The sequence below is a fragment of the Vanacampus margaritifer genome, chromosome 11 (genome assembly GCF_051991255.1).
Source record: "Vanacampus margaritifer isolate UIUO_Vmar chromosome 11, RoL_Vmar_1.0, whole genome shotgun sequence".
Taxonomy (NCBI): Eukaryota; Metazoa; Chordata; class Actinopteri; order Syngnathiformes; family Syngnathidae; genus Vanacampus; species Vanacampus margaritifer.
The window spans coordinates 12346970-12366848 of NC_135442.1; the positions used below are offsets into that span (position 1 = coordinate 12346970).

General features: G+C 39.5%; 1 protein-coding gene and 1 long non-coding RNA gene across 7 annotated transcripts in view; both read right to left on the reverse strand.

Moving 5' to 3' along the window:
- Nucleotides 1-8802, reverse strand: part of LOC144060696 (uncharacterized) — a 74339-nt gene extending 65537 nt beyond the window's left edge. For 2 of the 3 annotated variants that reach the window (XR_013295984.1, XR_013295986.1), the window contains exons 1-2: nucleotides 8733-8802; nucleotides 5811-5951 (exon numbers count right to left, since the gene is read on the reverse strand). This is a non-coding gene — a long non-coding RNA (uncharacterized LOC144060696). Of the gene's footprint in view, nucleotides 1-5606; nucleotides 5711-5810; nucleotides 5952-8732 lie in introns of all 3 variants that reach the window. The other variant, XR_013295985.1, reaches the window with a different exon arrangement.
- A 4617-nt stretch (nucleotides 8803-13419) lies between these two features.
- Nucleotides 13420-19314, reverse strand: LOC144060010 (uncharacterized). Of its 4 annotated transcripts, none has more exons than XM_077579088.1 (7): nucleotides 19125-19314; nucleotides 17629-17919; nucleotides 17110-17358; nucleotides 16902-17006; nucleotides 16673-16729; nucleotides 15197-15337; nucleotides 13420-15121 (listed from the first exon to the last, which is right to left on the reverse strand). In XM_077579088.1, exons 1-7 carry the CDS (start codon nucleotides 19171-19173, stop codon nucleotides 14646-14648), a joined length of 1368 nt encoding a protein of 455 aa, XP_077435214.1. In that variant the 5' UTR covers nucleotides 19174-19314; the 3' UTR covers nucleotides 13420-14645. The 4 variants fall into 4 exon arrangements, with proteins under 4 accessions (XP_077435214.1, XP_077435212.1, XP_077435213.1 ...); XM_077579086.1 differs by having other exon boundaries at nucleotides 15197-15343; XM_077579087.1 differs by having other exon boundaries at nucleotides 16896-17006.
- Between the last annotated feature and the right edge of the window lie 565 nt (nucleotides 19315-19879).

Consider the following 19879-nt stretch of genomic DNA (forward strand, 5'->3'; position numbering starts at 1 on the left):
TTTTTACTATTTGTAGGCTGCCTGAGTCCTTATCACCCGCAAATAGCAGGGTAACATTGTATAGAATATATATTGTGGTGATATTTATTTTTATTTTGTCTTCATTAGCATACTCAATATTGGAGTAATCTAAAAGTAATCCAGTTACACTACTTTAATGTTATGGTACTTGAATTACGTTACTAACTAAATTTTTTAGCAGGTAACTTGTAACTGTAACGAATTACATTTTAAAAGTAACCCTTCCAGCCCTGATTATTTCATTCATGTCTTGAACATTTTAGTACAACTGCTAACAAGTAATGAAATGCTTTGATTGATTATCTGTGATGGCGGTTGCCTTGATTGTTGCAGTCACAATGATGGCAGTTTTAAGGCTTCACACAATAGTTTCACACAATGGCTTGGAGTCAGTTTGACCAGAAAAATAAGGCAAAGTATTATTTTGTAGTATATAGTATATACATGCAACTTTTCCCATAAAAACTGGGAGTCAACTTGCTGAAAGCCACAGATTTAGTCATGTTTTTCTTTGGTGTTTGTTCCAAATTCTCGGTTTGAGTTCGCTATCGTTGCAAGCAACCATTGTGGTTCACACTTGGGTTATGAGGCGCGGAAATCTAGCATTCAAAAATCTGCAGTTTCACACGCAAGCAACTAACTGTGCGTCATTCCCGAGAGTCGTTCAAACTTCTTTTTGTGTTACCTTCTTCGATTTGCTACGGTCCACGTTCAATTTGCATGTGTTGAAAACGTTGGTGGCTCACAGCCCGGCTAATATGAGCCACAAACGCGTATCGTTTGCATATCAGGAGCTAAGCCTGATCGCTGCCATGTGCCTCTGAAACGGCTGCCTAAAAGTTGTTATTGAGTCTTCCCGTGAGTTCAAAACCCTACGGCAAGTCTTCGAGTTTCCATATTGATGAAGAAAGAGCAACATATGACCTCATTTCTATCTCCTAGCTTGTACTACATGTAATTTATCATCACTCTTACAGCCGTCATGAAACTCGATTACCTAGCGCCATTATTGAACCATACCATGACCTTAAAGTGTCCACTACCCAACCCCTTAAAACCACACGCCAATGGGTCACACTTTCATGCATGCGCACATGCATGTACTTATGCACACATCATCGGAATATGGAAAATTATTTTCAGCACTGACCATTCACATCTTTCAACACAGCAGGCATCATAAATGTTGCATTTTCTTTGCACCGTTTTTTTGATGGAAGAAGCAAGCTTCTCCAGTTCTTTAGAGAATACTTTGGTCTTTGGTATGACAGCTAACAAATTGACAAAGATGCTAGCAAGTGCCTTGATAATACACACACGGAGAAAAAAATTGTTGAACATAAGGAATTATTTATGTTGAATTTTAGTTTGAGAAGTGTTCTTTAAGACAAAGGGAACTGCAGCCTAATCCCAGTTAACTTTGGATGAAAGGAAGATGACACCCTCGACTGATTGCCGGTCAATTACAGGGCAACCCTGAGGACAAAGACTGAATTCATCGAGGTCCAGTATCAGGCATGAAAACGGGTCAGGGGTGAAAAAGGTGAAAAGCACTTAGAGCAAAATTTTGCCCGTTAATCTGTTCACTGCCATTGACGGCTATAGGCGTAATTTTTTTTTTTAATTTGAACTATTTCTATTAGTTTAACATATTTTCCACTTTTGTTAACAAGAGTATGAAAACCTAGAATTTTTTTTATTGTACATTTAGAACAGATATTACATTTGTGATTAATCGTGATTTAACTATTGAAGTCATGCGATTAATTACAATTAAAAAGGCGATACAATTTTTTAATCATAATCAATCGCATGACTTCACTAGTTAACTCACGATTAATCACAAATTTTATATCTGTTCTAAATGTACAATATTTTTTTCCTAGGTTTTCATACTCTTGTTAACAAAAGTGGAGAAAATGTTAAACTAATAGAAACAGTTCAAATGAATTTTTCACGTCTATAGCCGTCAATGGCAGTGAATGAGTTAATATTCGTCGGGCACTCGTCAAACAGGTTGGGGGCACGAAGTGGATGAAGGGATGGCGAATTTAAATGTTCAAAATTTTACAGCTTCAAGAAAACGGCCATGGCTCAGGGTGTAGAGAGGGTCATTCAGTAACCAAAAGGTCGGATGTTCCATCCCCACTCTCCCCATGTCATGTGTTGTTGTGTCCTTGAGCAAGGCACTTCGCATCCATTGCCTCCAGTGCTATTCACACTGGTGTATGGAAGGTGCGAATGTTTGGCAGTGGTCGGAGGGGCCGTACGCGCACACTGGCAGCCACGCTTCCGTCAGCCTGCCGCAGGGCAGCTGTGGCTACTTAAGTAGCTTACCGCCACCACAGTGTGAATGTGTGAGTGCATGAATAATGTATCCATTCCATTGTAAAGCGTCTTTGAGTATCTAGAAAAGTGCATGATGCATTATTATTATAAAAACAGTTTGCGAATGTGAACATCTTTGCTACATTTATCGATCGGACCATGGATGGATGTTGAAAAAACAGCATTCGTTGCGTTCAAGTAGGCATGGGTACCTTTTGTATTGGAACCGGTTTGGGGTATTGATACCAATACTGAACAGTAACAATTTTTGGTACTTTCATTCTGCTGTTAGTGGTTATAAATGTTAATTTATTTATAAATAATAATTTTATAAAAGAACATTCACTTTAACAGTTATATTCCTTAAATAAAACCTGACAAATTGTCTCCTTAAATTATGTTTTGTTGTTTTTGTTTCGTTTGCTATTGTAAAAGGGCATACTCACATTACATGTCGTAACCCCCCCCCCACCCCCATCCCCCACACACACACACCTTCATGCTTTTTGAGAATTCTTGAAACCCTGTTAATAGATATTCCTTCCAAATTCAGCGTTGTTTTTTAACCCACAATGGATATAAGTCATTAAACCCCCAGACAAAGATGAGTGCATGAAGATACATTACATCATTTTGGCAAAGCAAAGTAAACAAGGCATTTAATGCAACAACAACCTATGTGGGTGGCTGAAAACCAAGCCAGACAACTTGCTAATGTCTGAAAAAGTTATAAATCTAAAAAAAAGTTATTAAAAATAACGGGTGGAGATGTTTGTAGAAGATTTTGGAGGAAGCAAATAGTGCAGACAAGAAGTTTCTGATTTTGGAAAAGAATGTTCCTGAAATGGTGTTGGAAGTGGATCACGAAGGTTCGGTTCGAAGGTGGTTGTCATAACAGCCACACTGTTAAACAGGGCTTCCAATTCACACACAATCACATGTGAAGGGCGGGGAGCTATTTGGGGAAAAGTGCGAGCGACGTCTCGTAAACTTTAGTGTCTCTAGAAGCCCCCCCCCCCCCCTCCACTCACACACACACATATTTTTACGATCCTCGATGATTCATAAAATTGTGGGAGGGTGTGTAATAAAAGCACCGGCTGATATCCTTTCACCCCCAAAACTCCACTCAACCACACGCATAAAGCTGCTGAACGAAAGACTGATCAATCGTGGCACCATGTCAGTGCAGGTAAAGATTAGTAATACGCTCACTTCCTTTTATGTGAACCAAGAGCAGATGGATTGCACATTAGGTGACTTCAGGTCTGATCATGGCAACATCTTTTCTAAAAAAAGTGAGAGCGATTCAAAATATGCTTGATTTCCCAAAGGTGGCAAGAGGCCAGATGGAGACTTGACTTTTGATTTCTGCAAATGGATTCATGCTATTTTAGATAATGAGGGCTTTTTACGCTAAAAGCTCTATACAGCTGAAGGTTAAAATGCTCACTTCCTGGCACAGCTAAGGCAGATCAGCTTGTTGAGCAATGTAGTTATCAGGAACAACATGATCCGTTGGTGCTCATGGATAAAAGTTACTACAGTGTATATCGCCTCACTGCATCACCAGAGGCCTCAATTTTTGTTCTCACCCAAAAAAAAGTACTTTTGATTAAGGCATGACCTATTAATTAGCCGGCTGTTATATCGGCTGGTATTAGGCCTATTCTGGATTTGTGTCGACTAATCACATTCAAGGCTGACAGAACATGTAGTTTACATCCTTCTCCATCCTCCAATATGCCCATTAAACTACAATATCTGTAAGTCCAAATCCTGAAGGACAAAGTATTGCAAAACTAAAATATTATTATTATTAATACTATTATTATTATTGCTTAGTAATAATAATAAATAATAATAATTATTATAATAATATAATCATAAAATAAAATAATTAAAAATAAAAATAAAAATAGAGAAAGTAAAGTAAAACTAAAATGTTCTGCTTGTAATTCACATTTGTGTTGTTGTAAGCATTATGGGACCAGCAAAATAAACTGTCTTAGTAATTTATAATTTTTTAATAATTAGGTGATTAATTAGTTATCGGAATTTATTTTGACCAATAAAAAAATATATAATCCATCTTGCCCTAGTTTTAATTACCTGCACTGTAGATATGTCCACCAAGTAGTACAGTTTGGTATATTGCACCCTGATTTGGGTGAATTGAAACGGCCACGTCAGCACATTTTTATTTTTTTTGGTCACCCATCACTTTTTATTTGAATGGTGAGTTTGCACCATTTTTTTGTACTGTTGTGCAACCGGTCTTCAAGTAGGGACCCCATTAGGAGATTTCTGTCTCACGACTTGTCATTGCAGTATCTGGTTCCATTTGTGTCCATGATATGGTCCTTTCATTGGTTACACCGACTCTCTGCAGTTGAGTAAATGCTCTATCCTAGGCGAATATTTGCGCAAATATACGGTAGGTTCTCATTCTGCCTTGGCAATTGGACAGAGGCCAATGGCTGATGTAGTAAAGACATTAACAACCTTGGTCACACACTACATTCACACTAGATGGATGACAGCATTTTATCAGAACATCTGTTTAGCCCGCAGTCGGACAGTTGGAACTGCGCTCTGTTTGCACGACCAAATAAAGCCATGAACTGTTTCTAACACTGCACACACAGTGACTGTCATCCAAAAATACCACATAAAACAAAATCATTCTAATAAAGCTCTGCTGTCCCCAAGGCTTGTGTTGGGGCTTCAGCTCTTATAAAGGGAATACTTAAAAAGCCCTTTAAGAGACCCGTGGCCTTCGGGTTAGGGTAACAGCTAATTGTTCCGTGTGAGTCCTCGATAAAGTCACGGTGATCTCATGAATCGAGCATGTAACCTATGCATCCAGCCCCAGTCTCTTCATGCAGCACGTGGACTATGATTTATGGCTGGACAGTGGCCTGAAAAAGGTGTTGGATTCAATCAAATACATGGAAGAACATCTGGAAAGCCTATTAGTTACAAATCCCAGCGTGGACTAGTTTGATAGCAACGGCTGACGCAAACCCACGTTCGGCACGCTCACAATCCGATGTTTGAAGCTGTGTTTTGTGCATTTTAAATAGATCAATACTAATGATCCTCCCTTAAAGTGCTAGGTGAGCAAACAAAAGCCTTAAAACAAATCTCCCGGTGTCCTAATGTTTCCCAGATGTAGGCTACGTTTGGGAGCGAGAGTAACTCCTAATTAGGAAAATGAAAAAAAGCCTCGATGAGACCAAACATCTATTGCTAACCTGTGTGATGCAGCTGATGTGACACAAGTCATTCCCATCCAGGATAATTGGGGGTGAGGGAGCATCGGCGGGGAGCGTCTGAACAAGGTACCGGCGACGCTACTCTTTTCGGCACATTGAAATACAACCCTGTCACTATTCATACTCAAACCATTGATGCAACAATGACTAGCACGCGGTCTGCTTTTCATTTAATGGAATTACCTTCGGGAGGCCGGCAGACATCTCCCGAGTCGCTCTGTGTGTGTTCCCCCTCATCCCCGTGGAGCTGTCTCATTAACATGGAGTCCAGCGGCCTTGCGAAGACATAGCCACATCTCCGTCCGGGCTGAAGGATTCAGCTTCCTGCAAGGGAGGTGAAACTAATGACTCACCGTGCACAACCCAGAGTTGCTGCACCCCAGGTTAATGCAGAAACAGAACCTCTCTAATCCATTTACGACAAAGAGCCAGAGAACAAGCAACAAGGTAGTGGAGTGTTAAGTGAAACAAGAAGCACTAGTCTAATTTATGACTTTCACAAGAGAGCTTGTTAAAAGTTTTGTTTTTGATATGACACAAAAGGCTTTTTAAAAAAAAAAGAAAAGAAAATGATACACTATAACATTCCCGTAATTATTCACTCATCGGTAGGGTGGCTACTTCTTTAAGCACACTTCTGAGTTCAGGCATCATCCCACCAGGGCGTGGCTCATAATATCATTTACATTTCATTTCATCCCCCAAGGAGTTTCTGTGATGCAAGCTCATGGGTGTGGTTTTTCGGGGGGAAGGAGCAGTAGATGTGTCACCCATCAGGAGCTGTCAGGAGCTGTCAGAAGACAGGATCCAGACCCTCGGCCAGGGGAGGCCGGGCCAGCCAGCTGTCACCTCTCTGACACATGGCTGAGACCATCCATCTGGCTGAGAGAGGCCCACCAAGGGTGAGAAAGCTAGATCCGAAAGTACATGCAGACACAAATGTTCTGGTCCGCACGTAGACTTTACTGTAAATATTCAAGCGTGTATAAAATCTCACTTAGGCTTTTTGTTTTGAATCGGTGGTCCAATCTGCATCGCTGTCAACGTGAATCACTTCCTCGCCACCAGAGAGTGGAAACAGAAAAGACAACGCTGTCAATCTGAGCAGACGTAAACCATTTGGGGGTGGTTACGCGATACCAATTTTCAACTGAAAACCAATTAAAACAATGTTTTTAAAGCAGGGCGATGCTTACAATTCAAAACTAAGTCTACCCACGTTATTAATGCTTCTAATTTGACAAAACCAGCCAACTGAGCAGATATCATAAGGGTAACACAAACTGCTCATTCTTTAGTTGAGCATGTTGTCCCATCATTGTAACGTTTGAGCAGACGCTGCGAGATTTGCTGACTGACAAGCAATTGGAGTCGCTTTTCAAAGTGGCATCGCCACCTCCTGGTGTAGTATGCCCATTACAGTGTTTCTGTCTCTGCAGGTGCATGTGATTGTGAAGGGGGGTGGTCTTGACAACACAGTCGTCAATACGATCGTCTGACCGCTTTTTGTTGTCAATCTCTTACAGAAGAAGTCTTAACAGCAGGAGTGCTTTCCTCATTTATAATAAGCATTCTAAGTATAATACATCAACAAGTCTTCTGTTGGCAGTAGCCCCAAAGTCTTCCAAGATGCTCATCTCTCTTCGTTTCGGTTTCACAAGTGGCCTTCCTGTTGTGATACTCTAAATAAAACGCTCTATCTACCCCAGCCTGTTGAAAGAAAAGGGGTCAGGGTATATGCCAGACATATGGAGAGCATTTGGTGGTTCTAACTGCACCACCCACACAACAGAGTACATCTTGTTTTGGTAAAATTTCACTTTTAATGTAATTGGTGTATATTGGGTTTTGGCAACATTGGAATGCAATGAAAATCCTAAGCAGCTGCATCTGCGTCCTGACATTAGGGATCTTTTTTTTTTTTTTTTGTGGAAAGTATCTTCATTAACTTGTTGGCTGAAGAACCTGTTTGATGTTTGGACATGTGCTCTTCGACATGATTAGGAATTAAAATATACTTTAAGACAAGTTCCATTTGGTTCCGCCACATGGCAGTTTCAACGTAAGATATCGTACTATTCCTGCTATCTCGTTAACTTGACGAATAGCCAACTAGGAGGAGAATGAACATACTTTCCATCAAGAAAAGTCTGAAGTGATCGTCCTTGTGTCACACTTGTACTTTTTTTGAATTCAATACCCTCTCAAAGTTAGCCATAGATGTAATCACTGATTATATAATTGCTATGTGTGGTCAAAGAATACCCTCTTGGGGCTCAATAAATGTAACTTACATTTTTGTTTGGATTGGCTTTAATCTTCTTATCAGGCATTGCAAGGCAGGTGATATCTTTCGTTTCGACACAAGAGAATAGTGCATGGGCAAGTGTGCGTCAGAGAGACATGTTGACAGGCAGCTTGTTTGAAAAAAAGAACTGACAAGCCTCTAAAGTGTGCAGGTCGACTTCTGAGAGAGGCATGCAGAGACACAAGAACATGACAACAGAAATAAAAAACAAACGGAATCCCACTGCTTCTCAGAAACAGTCTGCCCATGGTGCTGAACTTCTGCAGAAAATAAAAAAAATTATTTGTTTGTATATAAACTATCCAAAGAGGAAACAATATTATATATGTAGTCTTGTCACAAATACTTTGTCCCCCTTTCAAAGCATGAGCTATATTTGCTCTGGAAAAACTTTGTATGGTTCAGTGAGGTGTTTAAAGTTCAAAGTTCAGCTAAAGTTGAGAAAACTTTCTTCAAACGCAAATCAGGAAACAGCATACCATCTTACATAAATCCACACATCCAGCCATTTACTATAGTACTTCATTAGACTCTTGGGTGAGCTAGAGTCGAACCACCAGCTGACTGTCGACAGTCAAGACAAACCATTCAAACTCACATAAAACTCTGCGTATACTTTCTTGAATTAAATCTGAAAGTCTCAATTCTAATTCATTGTGCCCTGTTTAATATTTCTGTATAAACAAGGATAGTGCAAGCCAAAACACATGATTCAAATGGAACAAACAACTCTGTTTTTAAACAGAAGGTAGACTCCACTACAACAATTAAATATAACAACAACAAAAAAGACTTACACGCAAGAGAGTCAAGTAAACTCCAACAGACGTCAAGATTGCATACAAAATGGCAACACAGAAACAGGAAGTGATGTAATCCAGAGAGCCAATAGAAGGGCAGATTTAAAAAAAAAAAAAAAAAGCTATGTAAATAAAGAAACACCAATGGGTAGATGCCACGGACTTTTGACTTCCGGGTTTCGCACATCATGGTCGTTTCCGGCCACTGTTGAGGGGCACAAAAGCAGAGCGCAAGTACTGGGCACGTGGCCCACACGGCACAAACCGGAAACGGAAACAAAGCTGATGTGTGAAAACACGGAAGTCCCGCCTCCTCCGTGGCATCTACCCCATTGTGTGTTACTTTATTTACATATAATAATCACAATCTAGAACAAGAAGGCATAAAGTCCTTCTTGCCTGCCATGTGAGGCAGAGCTTCAAGATTAAGAATTTAAGTGTAATGCTAGTGTTTCTCAAAGAGCTAACATAGCTAAATGCTAAGATGGCTTCATGTTCACCTACTGCAACGCTAGCTAGCTAATGCTACAGCAAAAATTGTTGCTTCCCACTACACAGTATTAATTTTATTTCTGTAATATTGGTTTCCAAAAATACTGTAGATAATGTATTATTTTCAATCTCAGGACATTTGAACCAGACTGAAAAATACTTTTGCGTCTATATGTAAATAAGTAAGTAAGTGAACTATGACCTGAGGTGTAATTTTCTGTAAATCTCAACAAAACTAAACAAAAATACAGAATTTTAATTAACCAATTTTAGGAAAAAAATGGCTAAACTAATGCAACAAACATTACAAGCATCACATTGGCTGTTCATCTTACTCAGTTTCAGTCAAACCATTTTACCTCCTACTGGCCATTATATTCACCCTGTCGTCTCCATTTCAGTGCATATGGGCAGTGCATGAATGTAATTCGTCTGATGACCCAGTATAAGAGGAAACTGTACACAATGAGCTGGGTCATAAAAAGTCAACAGCCAGGAGGGTAATGCAGTTTTATAATGATGAAAATGACAAACATTGGTCTGCAATTACTCCTGCAGCCCAGAGACATAATGTGTTTTAACAGAGGACCTTTATTGACACAGAAAGGGATATATTATTCTGTTATATAGTTTCTCCACCACACTAGTTCGTCAACATAATTACAGTGGGCGCCTTGCGTGCCGTGTCGCACGTTAGTGGGGCCTCGCGGAAGAACAGTATTTGGTTGTTATTCATTGATTTGTCCCGACTAACGCAGGTCTGGCCTCCCGAGGCTTCCTCGGTGGAGCAGTGCCAAGGCTCTGCCCGAACGCCGCATAAAAATAAATGAGAAGTTAGGCCGAGCATATCGTCGATTTCACGTTAGCACCCCTGGGGAGGCAATTTAAACAAGCCAGGATGCTAATCAAAATGGTATAAAATAGGTATGGAGGGTGGCCCATTTTTCTTCATTTCCTTCCTCTATATTTGTGCAACACGGCCATTAAAGACCTCAACTATCAGAGGGGGAAACCTGTAATTGGACCCACAACATGAAGACTTATTACACTATACTGCTATTATATAGCCATGTGACGATGAGAGGCTAATAACCCTACTTATATTAACTATAGCCTATGTCTTTGATAGTATGTCAGTACAGTAGTTGAGTTCTGGCTGTGTTGTTTAAATGGCCTTTTTGACAGTAGTCATTTTGATTTGTAAACCAGTGAGTAGATGACAAAGATAAACAAACATGCTTATGTTAGGTTACTGATGCGTTGCCTTAGCATTAGCTCTTCAATTCCTATTTGTTTTGGTCTTAAAGGTGCATTTTGCCATTTAAAAAGGTAAGATTACGCTTTTTCTACATCATGCACAATTTCTTTGGGGAGGGGAGGGGTGAAGTGGTGGAGGGTGAATTAATGCGCGTCCCTGTAGAGTAGCGGACATGTGGCGTGCACTTAAGATCATGCACGTACTCGCACGCGCACCATGAACAAGCCTGACACAGATGCTGCAGTTACGCTTTGGGCCAGAGGTGGCAGTAGCGAGTAAAAAAGTGACAAACTGCACAAAGATCCTTTCAATCCCTGTGTAATTTGTCCTGTTTTCCTCGCGGAGAGGTGGAAAGCCAACAGCTTGTTTCGTGCATGCGCAATGAGAAATCAAGTTTTGTTAGTTCCGAGAGGTTGTTTGGTAGGTGCGCCTTTTAAATGCAAAAAAGCTGGCAGTAAAGCAGCATTGACAACGCGCATTCGCATAATTGGCTTATTATCCGGTAAACAGTCAGTGGTTGAGAAGAGGGCCGGCAAACGCCGGATTTGTGAAAGTCCCGGAGGTCTTTGGGCGGCCGTATCTCAAACCCTACGTCCTATTGGAGACATTCGGGCACCGCAGGATTCGTCTCGACCAGACCTTTCCAACAGTGTATACTTGCGTCCCGGAGATAGAGGGCAGGCAAATGCCAGATTTTATGCCCGAGGTGGCTCCAGCGTTCTCGGCCATGGTTCGTGGGCCCACGGCCCGCTCCGCGGTTCTAAGGCCATTCCAAGGCCATTCCAAGGAATCCTCCAGCGAGAATATCATTTCAAGTGGTGATCCTACTGAAGTAACCTAATCGTCACGAAAACGGGGAAGAATTTCGTCCGTCACTTTCAAGCAAGGACGTATGAGAAACATAAATGGCTGGCTGGCTGTCCACAGGTTAGCAAACCCTATTGTTATTTGAAACCTCTTGCAGCTCTGCAAGGTCATTTTTTCCTCTACCGGGTTGAGCCCACTACATGGGCATGAGCCAGTACAATACTGTAAATTCCAATGTATGGGCAAATTTGTGGGCATGTGATTTTGTCAAAATGCTGCAAACTGAAAACTGCAAAAAATACTACTAGCATAAATAAGATCTCACCATTGGCAAATTTTGTTAGAGGGCCTTGTTAAGTACCGGCACTCACCCCCCCCCCCCCCAAAAAAAAATAAATAAATAAGTCTATCTATCTATCTATCTATCTATCTATCTATCTATCTATCTATCTATCTATCTATCTATCTATTTTTTAATTAACTTGAAATTTGAAAAGGTCTTCTCTGCTTGAGCCAGTAACAGAAAGAGTGAGGGCATTTTTAATGGCAGTACAAGAGGCCAACACCACAAGAGGTCGCAAATTCCCCATATAATTGTATTTTGGAGTTGTTAATTTAAATATGTACATCCTATATGGCCACATATATTGCTCATGCCAGAAACTGGCATGGCCTATGCCTATGGCCAGGCTAACTTTACTCATTAGCCAACACACGGATCCTTAATTATGGTACAACACTGAAGGAAATCAAATTGCAATCAAAATCCTAACCACTTATTTTTTGGAACACTTTTACTTAAAGTTCTAATACAGTAGTTTTGATAGCTAAGTACAGCAAATGACAGATTCTAAAAGGCTTTTTAAGGTAACTTTAACTACTCAAATATCACATTTTTTCTTATTTTAGACAATATAGTGTGGTAATGTGTCTATTTACATTGAGAGGCAATTTTCTGTTTTGCGAAATGAACACTGGGTGGCAGCACTAACCTGCAGTGTCACAGGGATTTGTGCAGCGGAGAAGGGTGGCTCATAATCCGAGTGCATGGACAAAAGCAACAAGTGATTTACTTGGTGTATTTCTGATACTTACAGGTTTATCTATATATCTGCCAGTGGGCACCAAACCGGGACCCGCTACAAAAACAGGGTTCTGCTGAGCGGCCTTCCTGTTAGGTCCCAGCGGAACCACATTGCGACCCTCCATTGAAGAGCCGCAAATAATTCAATCTCGAATATCCCCATGGGATTTGTTGTGACCACCGAAACATGATAGTATTCATTCCCTGCTCCTGCCCTGAACCCTCAGGTCAGGTGGTAGCAGATCACAGACTCGGTGACTCAAAGGTTAAGCTAATCATGCGTGACTTTTCCACACGGGGTGGGCCTGTCCTCCAGAATCTGCAGCGGCCTGTGAGAAACAGTGTGTGCAACCCAACTGCTTCTTTATTTACAGATCAAGGCGTTACGTCGTTGATCTGACTTGCACTTACAGTTGAGAAATGCCGGTAAACTCAACTCCCTTTTAATTAGGGCATGATGAAACATGTCATGTCAGTGGCACCAGCATCTGTGAGCCTGGTTGCTCTGTATCACTGCTGACTAGATATCACACTCTCAAGGCCACTTGAATGAGAAATATTAATTAAAAAATAAAAAATAAAATAAATCCGATAGTGTTCTTTAACCAACACTTGTTTATAACTAAAATTTGACAAATACTGCCATCTAACGACCAAAGAATGTTATTACAGTTTGCAGGGCCCTATGGACTATATGCCACTGAGGAGGCGGGATTTATGACTTCCGGGGTTTTACCCATCAACTTTGTTTCCGTTTCCGTTTTGCGATGTGTGGGCCGCTTCCCAGTACTTGCGCTTCCGCCTTTGTGCCCCTCGGGTGCGAGTGTGTAGTGTCTGTCCAGTGTCCGAAGCATTTCAGATAGCCGAGAAGCTCTCCCGCCGTAAAATGTTAATGATGAAGCCAAATTTTGTGAGCAATGGTCATCCTTTCACAGTCAACTGTTCCTCTTCATAGAAAGGCAGTGCAAAGGTTTCAAGCCTTTTATTTATTTATTTAATATTGTTTTTAAAAAATCAAGATCATCTGATTTCAGTCCCTCAGATGTGAACATGTTTTGATGTTCATAGTCCTCCGTGAAGAAAGTCAAAATTAAAAGAGACCAGTTCCAAATTTAAATCTGAAAATCCTTACGTACGCCTCGGGTCAATAATTCCCAATTATATAGTTTTAATTAATCACAATGTAAGTGTATGTAAAATTTAAGTAAATTAATAATAAGTCCTATTCACTCTTTAATGTAAACTTTTTAGACATCAACATATATAATAATTAACATATTGAAACAGTATGAACAAGAATATATGAGCATTAAAACACACTTACCACACACATGTAAAAACATGAATTTTATGTATTGCAATTTGAAACCAATCACAGCTTTATGATTCCTAGATAAGAAAAACATAAGTGCTCTTAATGTTGAAGTATGTAAGTTTAGAAAGAAGAACATGCATAAACTAAGGACTGGGTGTGTTTCTAGCAATAAAATGCAAGCACGCTAACATAGTAGGTCGGTCGGTAACAATACTGTGCTATATAAGTCTTAGCTTCAGGGCTTTGATTCACACTAAGCGGGAGGGAGGGGGTGGGGGGGGTTATAGCAGCCTTACAGATTGCTAATTATTTTATGACACATTTTGTGTTTTATAATTTTTTATCTGTAAGTGCTGTGGGTAATAATAAATAAAAACGGACCTACTTTACGTCCAATTATTTGTATTCATGTAGCTACTCTACTTAAGGAAGAATACTCCTTATTGTTGATTTGACTAAAAAAATCAGTGGTTGTTGTTTTTTTATTTATTTTTATTTAGATTTTGTCTTGTTACACTACAACGGTATACTGCATATTAACACTATATTTGCTTTTCATAGAATTGCAGATAAGAACTTAAAATTCAAATTTGCCGTATCAGATGCATCAGGTCATGGCTGGCCAATGACAAAACATTACACGAGACAGAAATCATTTCCATTTAGTCCACTTGTCAGATATTTTGTAGAAAAATAAGTATTTACAATGTAAGAGCAGTGTGTGTTTAGGGACATCTTAAGCTGCCATATACTGTCAGCCCAATATGACAATCTGCATTACAGTAATAAGAACATTAAAGTGTTATGTATTTCTTATATATATTATATAACATTAGCATTATTTTTTTGTGTGATCAATTGCAACATTAATATTATACATTCATTTAATTTATAAAATAACTTTATTTTGTTTTTCTTTGTTATTTTACAAATACAAACTTAAAAAAAAAATGGTTATGAGCCCTGAGTTTGAGTTGTACTTGTGTTCATGTGGTTTGGTGTGTCAGTCAGAGAAGGGTTTGGTTCAGTCTCACTCTGTTCCTCATCTGCGATGGCGTCATCATCTTCACTATTTGACTGCGATTCACCCTCAGAGGCCGACGTGCTCGTTTCCCGATGGTCTTCACCTCCCGTTGCCAATGCTCCTTGTGCAATGTCTGAAAGTGGCTCCTGCCCAACTACTCCTTCTTCTGGATCTTTCTCCTCCGTAGAGGTAGGGGACGGCTTATCAATTTCAGGTGAATCAACTTCATTCGCAAGTTCCCCAGAAGCGTCTCCAGAGACCTGCTGAGATTTGTTATCCTCATGTTCAGTTGTAGTGTTCAGGTCTGAGGAGGTCAAAGGGGAATTAGGTGGATTGGAGGAAGAGGTGAGGCCAGTGGCTGCATCAGACTCTACTCCCTCATCCCCTGTCGTCTCCTTGTTAGACCCTAAAAAATAAAATAAAAATCAGTCTATAACAGGAACACAAGCCAGATCATAAAGCTCAACATGGTCGACTTTACCATCTAACGCGCCATGCTTATCTTCGTTGCTGTAAACAGGATCAGTCCAATCACTTAGAAGCAAAGGGCGCAGACTCTGATTGGACGGAAGTGTAGGTAATAAGGTCAGGATGTATGTGGCCTCGTCCCCCTGAGTGGACCCTGAAACTTGGAAGCACAACATAAACTTAAATGGAGCCCAACAGGAAGACATGTAAAGTGGGGTACATACGCACCAACAATCGGGACAAATTTAAACATTTTCCACCTTTAACAATCAAAAATGGTAAAAAACGGATTCTCTGATTTCAAATAAATATTATTCTGAGTGGCAATCCTGTGGTGTGGGGTGTTAAAGGAGACGTGAACCTTAAACAATAATATGTTAAATATGACCTTACTAGTCTAAGACATTCTAATCAATATTACATTTGTGGAATAAGAGTTATGAAGCAAAATCAAACCGTTTTTATCCATCTCAGTGGGCAGCCATTTTGCTACTTGCTGTCGACTGAAGATGACATCACAGTTGCTCGGGGCTTAGGCAATGACCAATCACAGCTCACCTGTTTTCTGAAGCTGAGATGTGATTGACTGTTACATGAGAGCCGACCAACTCTGATGTCATCTTCAGTTGACAGCAAGTAGCAAAATGGCCGCCTTCTGATATTGATGAAAACTGCTGGATTTTGCTGCTTAACTCATTTTCCACTAATGCAATATCGGCCAGAATACCATATTTAGACTAGTGGGGCTTCATGGAACATATTATTAGAATTATTAATAATCTAGAATCTAGTCTCGAATTATTTTTTTGGGTTCTTTAAGAGTAATCTTTCCTTCCCAATCTGCTCGAAAAACAGTTGGGGCCAACAATCTTATTGTATATTTACGATAATAAATCCTTATGAATGGGGCTGACATTAAATTGAATTCAATTCCACGTTTGTGATGTAAAACAAAATGATAGCCAATTAGGAAGTGAACAGAAGCTTGCAATGTTCCCGGAAAACAAAAAAGGAGCAATGGGTTGGTTGTGTTGAGTGTAACATGTCACAAGACATTCACTACAAAAAAAATAAAGTTTACAAGTGCATTGTGGTTAGAGTTTAAACTAACAGTTTGCTCGGCTTCTTGTATTTCTTCTTACTACTACTTTTCTACTTAGTATTTTCCGGCAGTCCTCACGGTTCAGTCTTGGTACTACGATTGACAACGTCATGTGTGGCATGCTACGTAGGCCTCTTTTACATTCTAAAAATCATTTAAGATATTAAAAATCGGTATATATGTACCCTGCTTAAGACTTGATTTAAATCTGTCAATCCAGTTTGGATCCACCCTGTCATTGTGAGGCAGATGTAATTGAAAACGACTTCTACGCAAACGTTTTCCTACTTCTCAGTAGTCTCGATTGCAGCAATTATGTCACTCCAAACCAAACTAATAAACCGAATATGAAGTCAATGCATGCATCTCAGTGATGATGAATCATACCTTCTGATGTACTGCGTCGTCTTTTAAAAACCCCTTTCTTTGTATTTTCAAAACATGCTGCAAGAACATAAGAGAAAATGACCTATTTTTGTCACAAAAAAACTTTGAATATACAACGATATCAGTGGATCACCTTCAGCTTAGTTCTCATGGGATAAAAGTACACTATTTCAAGCACTTTCAACATTTTCTGTTTGCATGTCACATTGTGTTTTCTTTCTACCTGTACCTCGAAGTTTCCTGCGGTACACACAGCCCAACATGACGAGTAAAATGAAGGCAACAGCAAAAATGACAGGAAGGATGGTGCCAAGTAGAGCAGCAGATTTTTTGTCTGCACACAAATACAACCCTCATACAAACATCTAATTTATATGCATTGTCAAAATAGCACTCAAATTTGTGTATATTTCAGTTAGATAATTGGTTAGAATTACCTAGGAAGCAGCCCTTGGCGGTAAACGTAGCCGTTTCATTGGTCAGGGGGTTGCTCACGTCACAACGGTAAACTCGATTATCATGTTCATCCGTGAGGGTTATTGTTAAATTGGGACCCGGATGCCTCTTTCCACCTGAGCTCCACTTGAACTTTACTAAGCGAGGCTGTTTGGAATCTGTTGAGCACACAAGCGTCGCCTGGTTTGCGTCGGCCATTTCACAGGATATGCTGGGTTTGGATACTTTGTCTGGAAACAAATGCATACAACGTAAAGTGAATGAATACAAAGTAAGACGCAGGAGAAGTTAGAAGTTAAACAAATGTGCTGCATCCTATTCTTACTGTAGGGATGTAAAATATGACGTGTCGTTGAATACATTTTTAGAATCGAGTATTCTACCGACTATCCAATTGGATGAAAAGCTATAAGCTACTTATTCACCAAGATCAAACAGATCAAATCAAAACGTGTAGTGCTCATCATTTGTGTTAAAATGCACACGTGTATTGAACTGACCTATAACCTCCCATTTATACTTTGAACGATGCACCTCCTTGTATACGTCAAATTCCAGTTCATAGTCTCCACTGTCTTCATATTTGGCGTCTTTGATTACGAGTTCTGCTGAGGCCCAGTCCAGAGTGAGCCTGTTCTCGTATGGAGGGAACACAAACTCCTCCATGCCGTTAAACAGAACCACTTTCTTGCTGTCGTGTGTCCAGAGAATTTCATCAGGTTGCCCAAAAATGGACGGCACCAAGTGTATCTCTTGACCTTTGAGTGCATAATTTGGATCCTGTGCAAAAACTGAGAAAAGAGGGGGGAAATAAATTGGGCAAGTATGCACATAAAAAAATCTTTTCACTTTATTACACGCGTTTACTCCAGATATCTTTTGCTTCCAGACTTGTTGAATCCTTCAAAAGTAAATTGCTAAAAACCTTATTTTCTGCCTTCTAGCGTTCGTTTTTACACTCCCTTCAATTCATACACTTATATATCCTTTACCTGAAAGTACTTTTCTCTAGAGATGGGAAAATGAAGCCTCATGAAGCACTTTTACTATTTTTTTTACTCCTCTAGATGGTGCTCTTGGTTCAAATATAAACGCTAGTGCAATGAAATTGTATTACATTTCCACTGCCTTTTTAAACCAATAGTGCCATCTACAGGAGTCAAAAAATATCACAAGTGCTTCATGAGGCTTCATTTTCCCATCACTACTTTTCTCCATCACACCTGTTTTTGTTCATGTATCCTGTCATCCCATCGCTTAAAACGTTAAAAACATTTCTTTGCCTCCTTTAAGCATTCTGTTATCAAAGATCTGCTTATTTTTTTCATTCCTTCCTTAACCATGTCTGACACCCATTTTATATTTGGCCTTTTTTTTGCTTAAAACAGCGGTTCTACCTTCCTTCCTCTGGTACCTATCCAACGCTGCTTTAGATTCCACTTTCTTTGTTCTTGACCGAAATTATTTGCCATTAATCACAATACCTGTAAAGAAATTGATATTGTCACCCTCCTAAAATAATGGGCCAAGTCTTCTTTTTTTTCTTCAGAAAACATAAAGATGAAAAAAAGAAGAATAACCAATTACGCTCTCTATTACATGCATGAATAATTTCACTTCAGGGGTAGGATGATAAGGAAGAAAAAAAAAGTCAAACTAAGACTTAGTCCACGATAATAAGAGGGTGACGAATCCGATTTTAGTTATAAGTGTATACAGAACCCACTTTGGAGCACTACTGTATTTAAAACGGAATGGACAATCTTGAGCATGCAGTGAAGCCTTGATATTCGGTCATAAACAGTGGTGGTGAACTAGTGTACTATTACTTTGGACCCCTTACGTATTACAGATTAATGGAGAGTCACCATTTTGCAAACACCGAACAGTTAAAACACTTCACTTGTTTTGCTGTTGGCACTCAAAAACAGTTCAGCACACTACATAATTAATAATAACGTGTTAATTTTCCAAATCGAATCACGGCAGAACTTACCTAAACTGTAAGTACTCAAGAAATACACCAGGAGACTTTGGTGGGCCATGACGCGATGAACTTTAACCGTTCTATTTCATTGTAATTCGATGTTTACTTTTCTTTATTGACACGAACTTATCCATTAAGCTTGTGTTCAAAACAGAAAAGGTGTAAAATGTTGTATTTAAAAAAAAAAAAAAGAAGAAGAAGAAAAAGAAGGTCCAACCCAGGTAATGCGACACCTGAATTTCAGGCGCAGTCAATTTTCACTATAAGAGCAACAATCGGAGCGTTAAAGACAAAAAAAAACAAGCCAAATACAGTACACAGGTGAGATAAACATTTTTGTATTAAAATGATGGCTAACGCATGCTTAGTTCACCTCACTCCAGTTGTTTGTGCTTTAGCGTTTACAGGTCTAGATATTAATTTGAAGATTCAGTAAGGAAGTGACGTCATAGTGCATGCCAGGTAGTACAGTATGGTAAATTTCACTCGTTTGTGTGCTTGTTTTTTTTAATTTAATTAAATTTTTTTTTTTATTTTTTTTTTTATTTTTTTTTTTCTGGAGAGCTCAGTATTGTTCATTCGGTAATTTTACCGATTTGACATGTCATCATCATTGCTCTCTCTTTTATTTTTTTTATTATTATTATTTTTTATTATTATTATTTTGTATGTGGGTGAGTATCTGTATGTGCATGTGCGTGTGCTTGTTTGAGTGAGTGAGTGAGTGACAACACCCCCCCCCCCCCCAAGGTAAATTTAACTCT